Consider the following 17,308-nt stretch of genomic DNA (forward strand, 5'->3'; position numbering starts at 1 on the left):
AACAATCCCCGCCTTCTTTCCATGACTTTGTCTTTGGATAAGAAGTTGAACAACGGTAGGAAACGTCACTGTTTAGTGAAAAGCTGTTTTTGAATTGGATCAAGGCAAGCCTGTCATAATGGGAGCACAGCTACAATGACGTGTTGGTTGAAAATGATGGAAATGATGATGAAGAACAAAACTTAAGACTCAGAAACAAGAAGAGGAAGTAGAGGATTCGATTGTACTGCCCCATCAATATCACAATTTGGTAAGAGTAAAATGAAAGTTTTAGAGATGAATTAATGGTGCAATTATCAGAACAAGTGGAGAAGACTATTTATAGTAAAAACTCTTCAATATGCATTAGAGCTTGGTATCAGAACTAGAGCACTAAACATCAATGAAATGATTGGGAAACTATTTGTCAAGAAACAAAGACCAGGAAAAGTCTTAGTCAATGAATCATTCTCCAAGTCCTTGTTCCATCGATTGATAAGTGTGAATAATTGAGCTGGTCCTACTCTAATCCTCTTCCACACTTGACAAGTTTTTTGCACTCCTCTGTTTTTCTTTTTCTCTCATCTCAGTCAACAAATCATCAATGACAACATATATATGCTAACTTTAAAGTAGCAATGGACAAATTGTTTTCATTCTTTCTACTTTAGATCGAGCCATGCATATCAAGAGAGATGAGGCAATATTGTTTGAAACAAAGGATAACTTGTAATCTAATTATTATTCATAATTGGACATAATTAATTTGATATTTTTGGTTTGGAGCTGATTTTTGGTTTCATCATTATTAGGTTATCAATTGAGCACTCCACTTCTCCTTCGTCGCCTTCATCAACATATAATTAAGTACTCTTCATTTTTCAATCAAAGCATATATAGCCTTAAAGTCAGCAAAATTCAGTTGGCTTCTATTGCAGTAAATCTCTGTCCCAGTATTTGGTTCACAATATGTCAATAATTCAGAAACTAGCAAACAAGGACCCGCTAAAGTCTCAGTCAATGAGTCATATTGTTTTGGATCATTAAATAGAACTTGCTAAAATTCTTAATACCATTGGTTGAGATCTAACATGATCTCCCACATCGGTTGTTTCAAATGTGTGTGTAGTATATAAGTCTGATTAATCAAACATCTTTTTACCCTTAGGGGCAGTGTTTGGTTAGCTATGGTTATTGCTATGTGTGTGTTTGTTCAAAAAGAGTCTATTAAAAGAAAGTTTGATTGATTCAAGGCCAAAAGGTACCTTGTCTTGGTTGACTCATGATCAAGTTTTAAGTCATCTTTACAAGACTCTGTACAGTGGTGAAATGCACCATTTAACACTCCAAACTTTGTAAAAGTGTTACACCATGTGTGATTGTAGCAACATCATTTTGAAAATACCATTCATTGCAAAGAAACTTTAAACCAAGTTGGTTGAAGTCTTAGTCAATGAGAGTCAAGAATCCAAAGGGGCTTCCATGAAACTTCTGTCAGAGTTGTTGGCAAGATTCAGATGAGTTAGTGTATGAATCCCCATATTTTGCATTCTGCGAACCAATCACCATACAAATTTCTGATCCAATAAATTGTAGAATCAGAGTCTAACAAAAAAAAAAGAATGAACTAAGAAAACTAAAAGCTAGCAGATGAAAGGCCTTGAAGAAGTTAACATCCTTCTCTTCCACACAACACTATCTTAACAAAGGACCAGGCCAGAGGGATGCCCCAAGAAGCTACAATCTACCCTGTGTGTGATAATCTTGCCTTCAGTAACTCCTTCAACAAATTTTTGAAGCTATCCTCAGTGTAACCATTTTTAGGAACAATTTGTAACTTGGAACAGAGTACGAACACCTTAACAGGTTCCAACTGCTTCAGAATCACTGGATCTCGATCATAATCCTGGTCACATGGGTTTGGAAATTGAAAGAATGAATAGTACATGAATGATATGTTCAATTGAAAGCTATTAGTCATAGTTCATAACTTCACATATAATGATGTCCATAATCCTGGTAACTACATTGATATTCGAAAGAACAAACAAATGGAGTTCAGTAGTTGGTCAAATTGCAGGGTTCTTGATTTTAGTCTTCAGTTCACACTTCACACTTCACATCTACATAACATTTACTAAAAGGGTATAATGTAAAACGAAATTGACCAAAGATGTTAGTTTTTTTTTCTCCCTAGTCAGCTAACCCCATTATATTAAAGATTGAAAAGAAGGAGTTGGAAAGATACACCCAAGCAAACCAACAGAACAAGTGATGCAAAATCTACAGTCTACTCACCTTTTCTGTCACTACAACAATTGTCTCGATACCAAACTTGAGCTCGAGATCTCTCACTCTCATACTAATCTTCTCAACATCCTGCTTGAATCGCCAAATAAAAGAAAAACGCTCAGCATATTAGATTAGCCGCTGAGATTCAAAATGCAGAATTGGTCTTGATTGAACTAATATAGTGACAATTCCAGAGGCAAAAAAAATCAGATATAATCACACTTTCCAAAACCACTTTGATATGCAAACGCAACAATTATAGCGAGGAAATTAATGCAAATCAGGACAGAAAGAGTAACATGACAATACTTCGGCTTGAAGAGAGTGATGATCACTGAAGTCTAGTTGATCAACAAAAAAAGACCCGACCTGCAGCAAGACAAATGCAAACATAAAGACATAACCCTGATAAAAATGATAGTCCAACTTCACTAGATGTTTCCAACAGATTTGATGATAGAAAGAAAGAGAAAAGGTACCTTCTCCATCCCTCTTACAAAAGAATTTGCAGAACCAATTGCAGAAACGCATAGCACAGCAACATTGTGTACAACACTCAGAGGTATATTGGCATTGATATTTCCTATTTCAAAGAAGTGAGAAGGAGACATTCTAGAGAAGAATATTGGAAGAGATTCATTGATTTCTCGCATCGATAACACGGCATCTTTGACCTTTTGTTCTGAAACCTGCATGATCCCAAAATAGGAATTCTCAGTTCAGTGAATGCCTGATTCAGAGAGACTAATAAACTTTTAAAAAAAAAAAAACAATGTTCAGTAGTTACTTGGTAAAAGACGGCAGCAAATCGTACTTAAAACATTTAAAATAAGTTCAAGATGGATTCTGGACAGATCAACTTTATTTACCAGGTCTGAGTGATGGACTACAGCAACATCAGCACGTCTAAGTGATGTCAAAGGTTCTCTTAAGGGTCCGAGTGGAAGTAATTGATGGTTTCCCCATGGCATTAGCCCATTTACCATTACGATCTCCAATTCACGCTTCAACCTCCAATGCTGTCTTTCATATAGATAAATATGATTTATCAGAATCAGATCTGCCAATATGATTTATCAGAATCAGATCTGTCAAGTTAAGAATTTGTGCTTTGAGAGTTCAAGTGTTAAGTCCCAAACATTAATTAGTATAATCTATTAACATAGGAAACAGGAAAAAGGCGTCAGTTTTTAACTGTAGCTTTGTCCTTTCTCTGGTACATTCTTCAAGAAACAAACTTATGAAAGAAAAAAGCACTTTGCAACCCTTTCCGGCTACAAGAGTTCTAAGACAGCATCCGTCTGATATACTTTGATGAAAGCATGCATCATTACAATGAGGGCAAGTATAGAGGATGTTACTATACCTGCATTCCATCATCTAGAATTACAGCACCAATATTCTCTGAACTAGGGTGATCTCCCAATTTCTGTTTAGGGCCAATTCTCTCAAATAAAATACTATTCAGAGGATCTAAGCAGCCATATTTTTCAAAGAAAGAAGCAGCCACAGCTGCTCTGTCTGGACCAACACCAATCTTTGCAGGTCGGCCAAGTAGATGTCTTTCAAGCATTCTAGCTTCATCACCACCACCATAACCCTGCCAGACAGGTGATGAGTAGCATCAAGGATTTAATAGGAAACCACCTAGGGGACGAAGATGAAACAGTTTTTTCTACAATTAAAATCCTAAAATGTGATTCAATGGGAGGAGATTCCCTCGACTTGGGACCATCCAACATGTAAAAAGTAAAGCCAAACAACTCTCGTGCACAAAGTTCCCACAGTGGGCGGGATTTGAGACAAACAGGATGTACGCAGACCTTACCCCCACATAATATGTGGAGAGGCTGTTTCCGGGAATTGAATCTGTGACCTCTAGGTACTTCTGCAACTCTACCACAGGGCCACATGTTCGCTTGTGCCCTAACCATCCAAGATGTATGAAAAGGTAATGATGTAAATACTTAAGACCACAGTCTAGTCTATTGAGATTCCATAAACATATAGTATCCAAAATCTTAAAGCAAAGACAAAACAATGAAGAAGATGAAATACCCTAGTAAGAATGAGAGGTGAAAGTCCTGAATCAGCTAACCAGAGAGAAATGAACTCCACCATTGGTGTCTTCCCATTGCCTCCCCATGTTAAATTCCCAACGCTTATCACCGGAACTGGCAACCTACACATCCAGGACAGTAAAATGATCAATTAATTCAACAAAAGACCAGAACTGTCTCTGCGATGCATTTACAAAACAATGGACAAAAAATGACAAGAGAATAAGTACAAGAAGCTTGCTTGCCTTCTTTATGTCCTCAAGCAAAGGAGAACACAACTCAAACAGGCCAAAATCAGTTGAATATTCATTTTCGCAGCAACCAAACAGGTATAATTCCCCTTAATTTTCTCTTACATGCTATAACTCTTAAAATGCCAATACTGGCAAATCACAGTTTGTAAACACGTATATAACAGCTCCATTTGGTCGCGCAGAAAACGAAATGCAGTAAAGCATTACTGCATTAGATCGCAATTCAAACACTTGAAAGGAAACCAGGAACATCCATTCAGCTTAAGCAAACTAAAACCTCAAAGCAAACCATTTATAATTTTTTTCTCGGGAACCAAACATTGTAGAAGTGTTTGTACCTGTGCTTGGAGAAGACGCCAAACTGGTAGAGATGGTGCCGAATCAAGAGGGCAACTTTGTAGAGAGAAGAAGCCAGAGAGAGTAGAGGCACGAGAGAGCGGTGCAGAGTTGGAAGCTTACTGTGATCTTGACTATAAGCGATCTCATTCACTGCTCTCCTCAGTTTGTCCATGAAAACCATATTTACAGATTGAGCACACAATGCCAATATACATTCCCACTTTGGCAATGCCCAATGATTTACAGATTCTATTTGCAATCAGAGAAAGGCTAATCAGATATCATAGCAATGCAATGCACCAGTTGAAGCTAATGATTACTCTTAATCCCTCTCACAATATAGCAAGGACATTGGAGTACACCGAGGAAGAAGGGGAAAAAATAAACCTATCTGCTATATGCAACAAGCTGAAGTTTCTCTTACAGGTTAATGTAAATGCTGGTAGTTGATCTGACTCGGTCCCTCCACCAGTACTTTCATGATATCAACAAGAAGATATCCACCGTGAGGGGCTTCAATGAATTTAGCTTTCAGATTGTATTCCCCTTTTAAAAGAATTGCCTCTTATTGCAAAAACGAGATTGAAAACTTAAAAAACGCAAATCAAGTTTAGGAAAAAAGCAAGTTGTTTACAGGTTATGGACTTGCCACAAAATAGAACAAAAGGAACAAGACATTGATATCATGTGGCAAATATCATGCGGGAAATCACAGTGATGACAACAAAGAACACATGTAAGCAATTTCTTTCCTACTGAGGAAGACCATGCTAATTGGGTAGTAATTACTACATAAACCTGAGATATAATTTTTGCTCTGTCAGAGTAATTGTTCAACTCCAGGCAGCAAGCATCAGTATCAACCAATTAAGTAAATCAGAAGAATTTAATTGGCAACAATCATTGTCACGAGAAGAAGACAGCAAACACAGCACAAAACGAAACAGAAATCTTCCACCTCTGATAAAATCCCTAAAACATACCAAACCAACCATTACAAAAATCCTAACCAACAAAAACTTTGATTAAACTCTAGGACTTACCTTGAACACTCTGGGTAAGGACTGGCTCTGATGGATTTGAGGGATGAGTGTTGAGAAACATAGAGTGGAAGGCATACCTGATGGAGCGATCGGCGATGTCGAGAGGCGTACATGCTCTAAAAAGAGGGGGAGTTTGGGTCTTTTCGGCCTTGGTGGGCCTTCACAAAGATTGGGCCCTTAACCTACCTGGGTGGTTAAACTGGGCCCATCCAAAATGCATGGGTCTTTTCTGCTTTGGTGGGCTTCTGATGGTGGAGGCCCAATCTCTGATGAGCCACTAGCCTGCCTGGGTGGTTAAATTGGGCCCATCCAAGATGCATGACATTTCAAGGTTGTAGGTATGGATTTAAATGGTCTTTTTTTTTACAACAATTTAACCGATTGATTAGTCAGTTATTTCGATTATTCGATCTGTTCTCACAGACTTTTTTTTTACAAATAATCGATTGTTCGGTTAATTAATCATTCGCTTGGATTAGACGGGTAATTTTCTTTAAGCCCTAGTTGTTGGATTTGATGCTTATGGTGGCGTGCCAAAATGCAAAATTCTCTGCTTTGGTCCCACCATAATGGAAAATAATTCTACAGAGAGAAATAGAAACCTTATTTGATTGGTGCAGTCTTCTGCTCCTATCTCATCAACGGCTCCCAATCATTCTTCCCATAACTATGTGGGACCCATTGGGCCCCCAGAGGAGCTGAATTTCAAGGAGTCCCCACATTACGCCATACACTCGCCACTTTTGCATTCAAATCTGTGCTGACTTGGTCACTTGGGTCCAAAGTGGGGCTCACTGATTGTAGCATATACAAGTCATCCACCGTCCGATTATCTTCGCCCACACAGTGATTGAAAGTTCGCTTAGCAACCATTCGATTGACTCATGAACTGGTCCAGTTGTTTTTGACGGCTGAGATGAAAATTGCAAAATGGCACCGAAAGACTGTATGAAAGTACGACAGAGTCCTGCACAGCTGAGATGGTGTAAGTAAAAGTTGGATGGCTAGTTTAGTCAAATTATTGTGGTCGTGATGAGCTCACAGTGTCAGCTGTTTTTGCTCCACTCGCTTCTCGGAGCGTCGAACACAATCATCACCCCCTCTGATTTATTTTTTTAAAATGGGAAAGAGGGATTCAAATGCTGATCATCAAAGTGATACATACAATTCTTATCAGTTACCACTACAATTAATAGCTCGGGTGGAGCCCTACTAATTTTAATGAAGATATTTTGTTTTGTTTTGTCTCCTTTAATTCTAAACATGATCTTCGTGGAGTTCTCAAATTTCAAGTGATTAATTCATATTTAATGGTAAATTTAATTCATGCTTTTTAATTCCTAGATTTCTCAATTGGTTTATATCGATATACTATTTTTTGATACTAAACCTCCCCGAATCCATTAAAATAATGCTTATGCAATTAAAGATGGAATGTTTTCAATTATTTTTCATTGAGCTAAGAATGATAAATGTTCTTAGGAGTGTTTAGATTATATCTATCTATGCTATATAAGAAAAGTAATGTTATTCAATCCAACAATCCAAATAAGATTTATGGCAAAATCACAACATTATCATATTTCCAACTAAATAGAGTAGAAATAAACAAAAGTTTAATTAGCCAATGATGGTGTTAGTCTAATGATAGAGTAAATGCTAGTCATGTTTTCTCAAAAGGGTGTAATCATCTCCCGAGTCATGAGCTCACACATGGATTTTTCATGGACTTGCCTAGCATGCATAGTTTGTGATTTAATACGCTGACCCAATGGGTTTACTCAACGCACATCCGAAGACAATGGCAACAAATCCCACAGTAAAAAAAAACTCAAGTTAATTTACAATGTGAATATATGGTAATTTTTTTTTAAATCTAATACTCCAGTTAATTTGAAGCTTTGTTACAAAATCTCCCACTTTTTTTGAGTAATAATAATAGTAGAAAGAGTTCACTTATTTACACTAATCATATAAGTGACATTAATACTTCATTGTTCACGTGGACACACGCGCCGAGGTCGCCGTAAAATGACTTGGTCCATGGAGACAAAAGACAAACGGGCAGAAGGGCAAAGGACAGGCAAACCCAGCCCGGGCAACGGGCAGCATTAGACGCCGTCATTCATTGCCACTGACGCCGTTTATACACACTCGCACACAAAAATATCAATCATCTATTTACCCCAAGTCCGAACCTCAGGGTCGGAATCACGTTCGGCTTCTCGTTCTCTCGAAAGTGCCAAGCCACCACTGAGAGAGAATAATGGAACGACGACAAGAGAGAGAAAAGACCAGACACTGAGTGGTGGAGAGAGAAAAAAAAAAGAAAAAAAAGGTCGCAGCGAGTGTTAGAGAGAGAAAGTGAGTGGTGAGAGGGGGATGGGGCAGATCGTGAAGAGGAAGAAGAAAGGGAGACCATCGAAGGCGGATCTGGCAGCTCGAGCTTTATCGGCATCGCAGAGTGATAAACGGCGGACCCTCCGGCGCCGAAATGTGAGGTATAACGTGATCGACTACGACGATGATTTTATTGAAGATGACGAGGAGGAAGAAGAAGAGGAAGAAGTGGGAAGGCGAGAGAAGAAGGTTAAGCTCGTGGTTAAGCTCCACAGCAACGAAAATGCACGCTCTTCAGTTGCGCGTGGACGGCACGCGCAAGGAAATGGAGAATCGGAGGAGGACGAGGTGGAAGACGAAGAAGAGGAACACGGGAAGAAGCCGTTAAAGAAGAGGAAAATCAGCGGTGTAGATGATGCTGAGTATGATAGTGATAATATTGACGATAACAATGATAACCGCGATGATCAGGGAGCTGATGATGATGAGGTTTGTATTGCATCGTGTGTACTGTACGAATCTCTGTGAAACTTAATTGGACTGTGAGAGGGAAAAGCAGGGTTTTAGGGATTCAGCAGAAAGAGAGAGACAGAGTGAGAAATGAGAGAGTGTGTCCAGCTCAGCTGAAATCAATCAATGGAGAGATGGGTGACTGGTCCGGTTACATGGTGCTCTCTCACACTCCATTTGTGTGATGATGTTTTCTCTCGACTTCTTCAGGGTTGGATTGAGAGAGAGAATGAATGTCGGTCAACTGTCTTAAATTAACTTCCCAAAAGAATCCGATCACGTTTCCCATCTCTCTCCCTGTCCCTCTCTAACCAATATCTCCATATCTCTCTCAATATCTATACCTATATCTTTTACTATGCTGTCTCTCTCAGTCTCTCTGCCTATTGTCTGCTTTAGTTGCCTCTGTCTATGTCTCTACATCAGTTCTTTCACGTACATTTGCTTTGTGGGTACACATTTATTCATGTTTCTTGGTTTGGGTTTTGAAGTAAGAGATGTGGGCTTTTGGATTTTTGACAGGTTAGGGTACGAAAGGGAGACACCACAGGGCAGGACTCTGCTTCAGGTATGTTCCATGCTACTTGATTGTGTGTTTTAATTGATTTGTTTTACTTGATATAATCATATGAATTGGGAAACTGAGGTGGGTTTGTTTCGAAATTGTGTTTTTGATTTTGTTAGGGACGCTCACTGACGCTGCTTCTGGATTGTGTTTGCCGGATAAGAAAGTGTTGGAGTTGATTCTTGATAAGCTTCAAAAGTGGGTTACACGTTCTCTCTCACATTTCTTTTAAAACTTCTATGATGTTTGTCCTAGTATTGCCAAGTTTGGCAATTTGGTAATTCTAGTTGTTGCTTTTGGCAGGAAAGACATATATGGTGTGTATGCAGAGCCCGTTGATCTTGAAGAGGTGAGTGAATGGCTTAAACAGTTGGTGTTAGTTGAGGAGTTGTTTAATATTCAAGGGATTATTTTTGGTTTTTTGGCTCATTGTAGCTTCCAGACTATCTGGATTATGTTGACAATCCAATGGACTTCGCTACTGTGAGGAAGAAGTTGGCTAATGGATCATACTGTACCTTGGAGCTATTCGAGGTAATTATTGATGGTTCAGCTTTGCAGAGCTTATTTACCATTGCGCTTCTGATTTCTGAATGAAATGTTGCTGAAGTTGATCCAGGATAGTTGCTTGTTTGAGGACTTGAATCAGTTAGTTCTGAAGTTGTTTTCTGCAGTTTTATGGTACCTGCTTGATTATTGTCTCTCAATATTTCATAATTGCATAGCAATTCTAAATGATGGTTTGGAGCAGTCCCATAATTTTGGACTTTAATCATGTCAATTCTGTGTCAAGATCTCCCATTCTGCTCATACAACCTGTCAGATTCCATTTTCCCCATCACAATGGTTTGCATTAGGGATATGCATTAAGCCCGTTTTTATTTTTTTATAAGTGATGCATGAACTCACACGAAATATCCAAGGTGAGGTGCCTTGGTATAAGCTGTTTTGCGGATGGAATTGTTCTAGTGGATGAGACAACATTGGCTATAAACTCAAAACTCGAGATATGGGGGCAAGCTTAGTCTAAAAGATTTAAATTAAGTAGGATTGAAACAAAACACATGAAATGTATGTTTAGTAAGAGAATGGAATGAACAAATGATTGAATTAGATGGGAGAGAAGTAACAAAAAGTAAATTTGGTCTATTATTATGTGTCGTTTGTGCTAACATTCATTCTAGGAATGGAATGTATCATTAGGATGGCTCCAATTTATATGCAGAGTTGCAGACCTAGTTGTGGAACTTTGGTTATGCATGGCGAAATGGTGAGAGCATCTTAGAAGTCTAGGTTGAACTCTTATTGACTATAATGATATTTATTGACTGCAGTTATTGTAATTTTTGCCTCTTAAGGGCGATTGGCTTTCTGTTGTTCTTTTTATCTCTGTTTTCATTTCTTAAAAATGATAACCATTGGCCTATTGTTCACTTACGAGGATACTGATGTACGCGCTTTATATAGCGGCTTGTAACACTGGTTTTTTTGAATGCAGAGTGATGTGTTTCTGATATGCTCTAATGCAATGAAGTATAATGCACCAGAGACCATATACTATAAACAGGTATAAATACATGTTCTTTATACAGTTATGGAAACTTTTGCTTCTTGTTTGGTGTTTAATAGTGTTGCCCACATTTCTTTTGAAGGCACGTTCCATTGAAGAGCTGGCAACGAGGAAATTCCAGAGGTTAAGGGCCAACATTGAGCGTGCTGAGAAAGAGATGAATGCGGAACAGAGAACAAAATCGAATTCATTGGGAAAGAGCCAAATAAAGAGACCTTTGGGCCGGATTGTGCAGGAACCTGTTGGCTCTGATTTTTCCTCAGGTGCTACTCTTGCCACACATGGGGATATCCAGAATGGTTCTGCTGCAAACCAAGCAAGCGGCTGTGAAAGGCCTGTTGTTTCTGATGGGCCTCTTGACGGGAACGACTCCTTGGTCGATAATAATCTAGATAAGATGGAAGATATGCCATCAGGTATTCTATCTGAAGCAATTCATTTATTTGATTGTAAAATATTAATAGATGACAAATTTGAAGATCACTTCTTGGACTTTGGGGATTTTTCTACACTATCATCTGGGGGATGGTTTGAATCATTTTAAGACGATTCCTACATCTCTTTGCTATAATTGATCCGGGGAATGAGTTCATACAAATTTTAACTCAGAATCAATGTTCTCTGATATAAATTCTAATGCATTTCTTTCCATATATTGTAGAGCACTTAATATTTGTCCTGTTTAAGTTCATGCTCATAACCATTTTGATGAACTGTTTTAGGAAAGGGTCTACCATCCAAACTTGGGAGGAAGCCATATATAGTTGATGAAAACCGTCGTGCAACATTCGATATATCTGATCAAATGGTGTCCAAATCAGACTCAATATTTACAACCTTTGAGAGTGAAGTCAAGCAGCTAGTTGCTGTATGTTTTTGGGAACCTGATCTTTTCCTCCGAATACTTGGCCTCTGTGCTTATCTTGTTTTTATTTTTCTGAATCAGGTTGGGCTTCACGCAGAATATGCCTATGCCAGGAGCCTGGCTCATTTTGCTGCAACTCTTGGACCTGTTGCTTGGAAAATTGCATCCCAGAGAATTGAACAAGCATTACCTGCAGGGTTTAAGTTTGGTCGTGGATGGGTGGGAGAATATGAGCCACTTCCTACCTCAGTCTTAATGCTTGAACCCCAAACTCAGACAGAATCTCGTCTTTCCTCAAAGTTAAAGAGTACTGCTGATGCACGAAAGGTTGACATGACTTCTAAAACCCCCATCCCTACCGAGGAGCGTCCTTTAAGTGGCCCTGCTAAGGTGCACTCTGTTCCAGTAAAAAATGAGCATTTTCTCGGTAGGCCTCCAAGAGAGCCTTTTGCTCCTGATAAGGAACATCATGTCAGTGAGTCTGTGAGGGAGCATTTTGTTCCTGCTAAAGACCATCCTGTCAGAGGGCTTAATTCAGAAGGAAAGCCACCATTATTTCATCCTAGGAATGGGCCTGTGTTGGGAGAAAAACAGTCATTATTTGCGTCTGCTGGAATGGCAGCTTGCAACCCTGCGGCTGCGACTTATGTGCAACAGAATCTGCCTTTCAGAAATACTGCTGTGCCTGAGAATAAGCTTACAAAGCAAGTTGAATTGAACTTGCCACCTTCGGCTAATCAACATGATGCTGACCTTGTTGTAGATAAGCAGCTTTCAAACAATTCAGAAATGCCAGTTTCCAGGTCAAGAGAGATGGCTCCAAGGAACTTGAATCTTCCACAGCCATTACCGTTTAAGCGGCCAGATTATAATGGAATTGGCTCTAGAGGATTACCCAATGGAAAAGTAACTGGAAATCCCCTGAATGGTGGAATGATTAGTTCATCAACTGATACTGTTTCTAATCAAGTTACCAAAGCAGCAACTTATTTAGCATATGGACAAGAGAAAAGTCTTGGTGACTCAGTTGAGTTGATGAGGAGATTAGCTGAAAATGGCCAAAAGCATCAGAGATCAACGAACCATACACCAGCTGATAGTCCTCCTGTAGTGGCTTCAGGTCCATCTGTAAGAAATGATTCAAACAATGCCTCATCAACTGCTGCCCGTGCATGGATGTCGATAGGAGCCGGTGCTTTTAAACAACCAACAGAAAATTCTAGCACTGATAAAACTCAGATTTCTGCCGAGTCATTATATAACCCTACTCGACAGCTTCATCCTCAAAGTCCACGTGTTCAGGGGCAGTCTCCGCTGCCCGCTAGCATGCAATTTTCTGATAAGAACAGTTTTCAATTTCAGGTATTTCCACCCCAACCTTTTCGGCTAGGAAATGATTCCCAATTGCAAAACAGACCTATGGTCTTCTCTCAGTTGGTAACAACTGACTTTTCTAGGTTCCATGCACAGTCTCCTTGGCGAGGTCTTAGTCCACATTCCCAACCAAGGCCAAAACAAGACACCCTTCCTCCAGACTTGAATATTAGTTTCCAGCCTCCAAATTCTCCTGTGAAACAATCATCCAATGGTATTATGGATTCGCAGCTGCCAGATTTGGCTTTGCAGCTCTGAATACAGGCGAATTCAGGGAGAAGTTATACAGGAAGGAAGGCGCAGTGGTGGTATCTCTCCTATATCAAGTGTGGGACCCATCTCTCAGAGCTTTGGTGCATAAGCGGTGAGAACGTTCTATCTTTCAGAGCAGAAACGGCCTTTATTTGTCTACCATTGATGGGAAAATACCTAAACTCAATCCCCTGATCAATAAGATGGTGCCGGATTCTGTTCGACGATATGGGATACAATCAGAGGATCGGGGATTTTCTCTCCTTTTCAAGGATTATTTACTGAGCAACAGATAATTCATCTTAGGAAGCTAGAATCTTTGGAGTTAAGCATGAGAATGATTGAATTTTAGCAATTATCAATTGATTAGAAGTTGGTAGTCAGATTGATTATTACACAACAGAGCCCATTGATGCCTTGTACACTAGTTACAGGTGGGTGAGGATTAGTTGCATAGATTTTAGTTGCTTTTATGTCATTACATGTTAGTATTTCATTGAGGATTATGCTGGTACTGTTGTTCAGTTGTGTACATGTGGAAGGTATTCTCACAAATGAAAATTTTGTGTCATCTCTTCTTCTGATCTCTTTATCTGACATACCTTCTCTTAAATTGAATTATGAAAATATTTTCTTTCCTTTCTTTCCAGTTGTTCCATTGATGTTTGTTCATTCTAAGTCTTCAAAGATTGATGATATCTTAAGCGAATTGTGGAACCCCGGATTCACAGAGCTGTACAAAGTTCTAAACTTGGGATTGAATTCTTTACAACCCTAGTACCCAATTAGGCAAATGGACCACCCTGTCCCTCCCACAATTTTTCTCTTCCTTGTTGTCCTCACCACTGTAAAAAGGTACACAAAAAGCACCCAATGAGAGAGAAGAGACAGATGGAAATTTATATAAACAGAGTTGAAGAAGCGCTTTATATGCTCCACCATTGATACAAAACAAGTACAAGCCGCATTCCTTGCTCTCTCCCCCAAAACCCCCCACCTAAATTGCTTCCACTGCCAACACCCTCTCTCTCTGTCCTTTGCCAGGGATCCCCAAACCTCCTTTGTGGATCCCAGGCAGAGGCTTCATTCTTCCATCACTTTCTCTCTCTCTATCACTTTCTCTCTCTATATCACAAAAACACGACAATTGTTTTTGTTGTAGTTGCAGTCTCAATCTCCAGATTTTCTGCGTCTCTTCTCTGTGCTGTGTACTAAGTATCTTCTCTTTTAGATGAATTAATACAAAAAAATGTTTTAAAAAAATTGAACAGAAACAAAACCCAGAAATCCTTTTGACCCACCAACATATACTAGCAGACATTGACATTCATACACACAAATTGGGTTGTGTTGGTGATTGTGGTGTTTGCTCTGTTTTAGTTGTTTTCGAGTTATGATGATGATGCCCTTTAATGGAGTGGCATCAAATAGCGAAGAAGGTGGATCCACAGAATCAAGCAGTGGTGTTGGTGGAAGCAGAGTAGGTAGAGGAATCGGTGGTGGTGGTGGTGGTGAAGACGGATCTAATTGGAGAAAGGGGCCGTGGACGACGGCAGAGGACGCAATATTGGTGGAGTATGTGAGGAAGCATGGAGAGGGGAATTGGAATGCGGTGCATAGGAACACTGGGTTGTTCCGGTGCGGCAAGAGCTGCCGTCTACGGTGGGCCAACCACCTCCGACCCAACCTCAAGAAAGGCGCCTTCACCCCTGAAGAGGAACGCCTCGTTGCGGTTCTTCACTCCAAGTATGGCAACAAATGGGCCCGCATAGCCACCCAGGTACGTACACAAAACACATTTGTATGTGTGTTATATGTATATGTATATGTATGTTATTTGTTTCCCAATTGGGTTTTATCTCTCTGTTTGCGTATTTTCTTTCCAATTCTGGACAGGTTTTGTTGATTCTTCTAGTCTGTATCAAAAATTGCTTTCTGGGTTTTCTGGTTCTTCTCTGCTTTGTTTTGTCTTGTTTTTTGGTAACCTATGTTTGATTGTTTGTGCAGAATTGATTGCGTTTAAAGCTTTGAAAACCTGGCATTAATGGCGTGTGTGATTTCCTCTGTTTTAATTGCAGTTACCCGGGAGAACAGACAATGAAGTCAAGAATTACTGGAACACACGAATCAAGCGCCGGCACCGACAAGGTTTGCCTCTGTATCCACCAGACATTGATCCCAGACAACCTTCTCCATCTCCACCACCACCGCAACAACAACTAATGTCATCACCGTCCTCCACCACCAGCCACCACCAATCATTCTCTGCCCCCACAACCCCCACCTCCTCATTCTCCTTCCAAACCCCTCTCTCTACCCCTTCCTCCTTGAACACTTTCTCTCAATTCGACTTCTTCCTCCCGCCTCGCCCCGCCCCTCTCCTCCTCCAGAGTCCCCTCCGTTACAAGCGACTCCGCCCCGACGACCCCACCCCCACCACAAATCACGACAACAACAATATCATTGATAATACTAATTTCTTGCTTCCTTTGTCACCGATGTCCACTCGGGCTCTTTTGTCTCACCAGTTATCAGCCTCTAGTCCATCCTTGTCCCAATTGGGATTGAATTCTGTTGGTTCTGGCGGGAATTCAAGTCCTATTTTGACATCCAATCGAAATGATGGTAATGGTGTTTTTTCTGAGCTCCCTTCAAGCCAATTCTCCTCACCGTTCATATCGAATCCGGAGATGAACTTCTATGATTCCAAATTCAACAATGAGACTAGCAATGGTGATGTTGACAATGGTGGTGGTTATGGAAGTGGGTATTTGGAAGATTTGTTGCAGGAGACAGAAGTACTAGGAGGGGTGAATGGAGAGGATATGAAGATGATGCAGAGTGATTTGGACACCAATGGTGATGGTGGCGGCTGTGGAGGACAGAATCACAATTGCGAGGGATTCCACGGGCAATGGAACGATTCCATCAGCTCGTTTTCGCCACTTTCCGGTCAGTTTTCTGTATGCATGGATGCTCCTGTAGGCTCATTGTGGTTGTTTTCTTGTGAAAAATTGGAAGCATTTTGTTTCTCATATGGAAACGTTTGCTTTGCCTTTGCATTCACCCATGCAGGACTAAAACAGAAGGAAGAACCAGCAAACCAGATAAACTCGATCCACGAGGACTTATCGAAGCTGCTCAATGTAATTCCATCCGGCGTTCAGATCCCGGAATGGTTCAGCGACAGTGGTGAGAACTCCAATGGTCAATCCTCGGTCGTAACAGCCGATAATACAGAGCTTGAGATGCAGCAAATAGCTTCATTGTTTCCTATTACTTCCACAACAGACCATGTTGGGAACACTGGCTCCTGCTCTTGGGACAACTTGCCTGGAATTTGCTAACAAGTGATTGGGAAGAAAACTGGTACTTAATTTTCACTGTGTTTGATGGGTTTATAAGAGTATGACTCGTAACATATTCAATCTGTTTTTGCTGTAAATGCATAACGATGAATGAAATAACAGATAAGTATGTTTCTGTGCCTAACTTACTTGTGCATTTAAGGGCTAAGTTTAGTCAAAAAAAAAAAGTGAGTTATAATTCTGATGGATGTATGGGCCAATATCGCCCTTAGTAAGATAGGCTCATGGCCGCCTCCAAAGCCCAACAAGTCTACGGTCTGGGCAACCATCAACTCAACATAGGCCCACGGGCTACACAACAAGTCTACAAGTTCATGGCCTCATCAAAAATCCGACAAGCCCTTGTCCTGGCAACCGCCAACGCAACATAGGCCCACGACCTACATAGTCAATCTAGAGGCCCATAGCCTTCTCGAAAGTCCAACAGACCCACACCTTAGGCAACCATCAATTCAACATGGGCCCACCGCCCTCGGCCTATACAATTGTTGCAGGTT

General features: G+C 40.2%; 3 protein-coding genes across 8 annotated transcripts; 2 read left to right on the top strand and 1 right to left on the bottom strand.

Moving 5' to 3' along the window:
• Window positions 1-1,433: 1,433 nt before the first annotated feature.
• On the bottom strand, window positions 1,434-6,064 carry LOC119989547 (probable tetraacyldisaccharide 4'-kinase, mitochondrial). Of its 4 annotated transcripts, none has more exons than XM_038835148.1 (10): window positions 5,968-6,064; window positions 5,349-5,470; window positions 4,924-5,173; window positions 4,330-4,453; window positions 3,638-3,871; window positions 3,141-3,290; window positions 2,751-2,960; window positions 2,581-2,640; window positions 2,278-2,358; window positions 1,434-1,885 (listed from the first exon to the last, which is right to left on the bottom strand). In XM_038835148.1, the coding sequence occupies exons 3-10, from the start codon at window positions 5,103-5,105 to the stop codon at window positions 1,724-1,726; spliced, it is 1,203 nt and encodes a 400-aa protein (XP_038691076.1). In that variant the 5' UTR covers window positions 5,106-5,173; window positions 5,349-5,470; window positions 5,968-6,064; the 3' UTR covers window positions 1,434-1,723. The 4 variants fall into 4 exon arrangements, with proteins under 4 accessions (XP_038691076.1, XP_038691077.1, XP_038691078.1 ...); XM_038835149.1 differs by having other exon boundaries at window positions 5,349-5,486; window positions 5,968-6,051; XM_038835150.1 differs by having other exon boundaries at window positions 5,349-5,437; window positions 5,968-6,025.
• Window positions 6,065-8,167: 2,103 nt separating this feature from the next.
• Window positions 8,168-14,022, top strand: LOC119988896. Of its 3 annotated transcripts, none has more exons than XM_038834139.1 (10): window positions 8,168-8,796; window positions 9,340-9,385; window positions 9,502-9,580; window positions 9,686-9,731; window positions 9,818-9,916; window positions 10,881-10,949; window positions 11,035-11,368; window positions 11,675-11,820; window positions 11,899-13,179; window positions 13,275-14,022. In XM_038834139.1, the coding sequence occupies exons 1-10, from the start codon at window positions 8,350-8,352 to the stop codon at window positions 13,305-13,307; spliced, it is 2,580 nt and encodes an 859-aa protein (XP_038690067.1). In that variant the 5' UTR covers window positions 8,168-8,349; the 3' UTR covers window positions 13,308-14,022. The 3 variants fall into 3 exon arrangements, with proteins under 3 accessions (XP_038690067.1, XP_038690065.1, XP_038690064.1); XM_038834137.1 differs by having other exon boundaries at window positions 13,288-14,020; XM_038834136.1 differs by having other exon boundaries at window positions 8,169-8,796; window positions 11,899-14,020.
• Window positions 14,023-14,235: 213 nt separating this feature from the next.
• LOC119988897 (transcription factor MYB97-like) lies at window positions 14,236-16,935 on the top strand. Its single transcript, XM_038834140.1, has 3 exons — window positions 14,236-15,223; window positions 15,522-16,395; window positions 16,519-16,935. The coding sequence occupies exons 1-3, from the start codon at window positions 14,837-14,839 to the stop codon at window positions 16,788-16,790; spliced, it is 1,533 nt and encodes a 510-aa protein (XP_038690068.1). The 5' UTR covers window positions 14,236-14,836; the 3' UTR covers window positions 16,791-16,935.
• Window positions 16,936-17,308: the final 373 nt, after the last annotated feature.

The sequence above is a fragment of the Tripterygium wilfordii genome, chromosome 21, assembly GCF_013401445.1.
Source record: "Tripterygium wilfordii isolate XIE 37 chromosome 21, ASM1340144v1, whole genome shotgun sequence".
NCBI lineage: Eukaryota > Viridiplantae > Streptophyta > Magnoliopsida > Celastrales > Celastraceae > Tripterygium > Tripterygium wilfordii.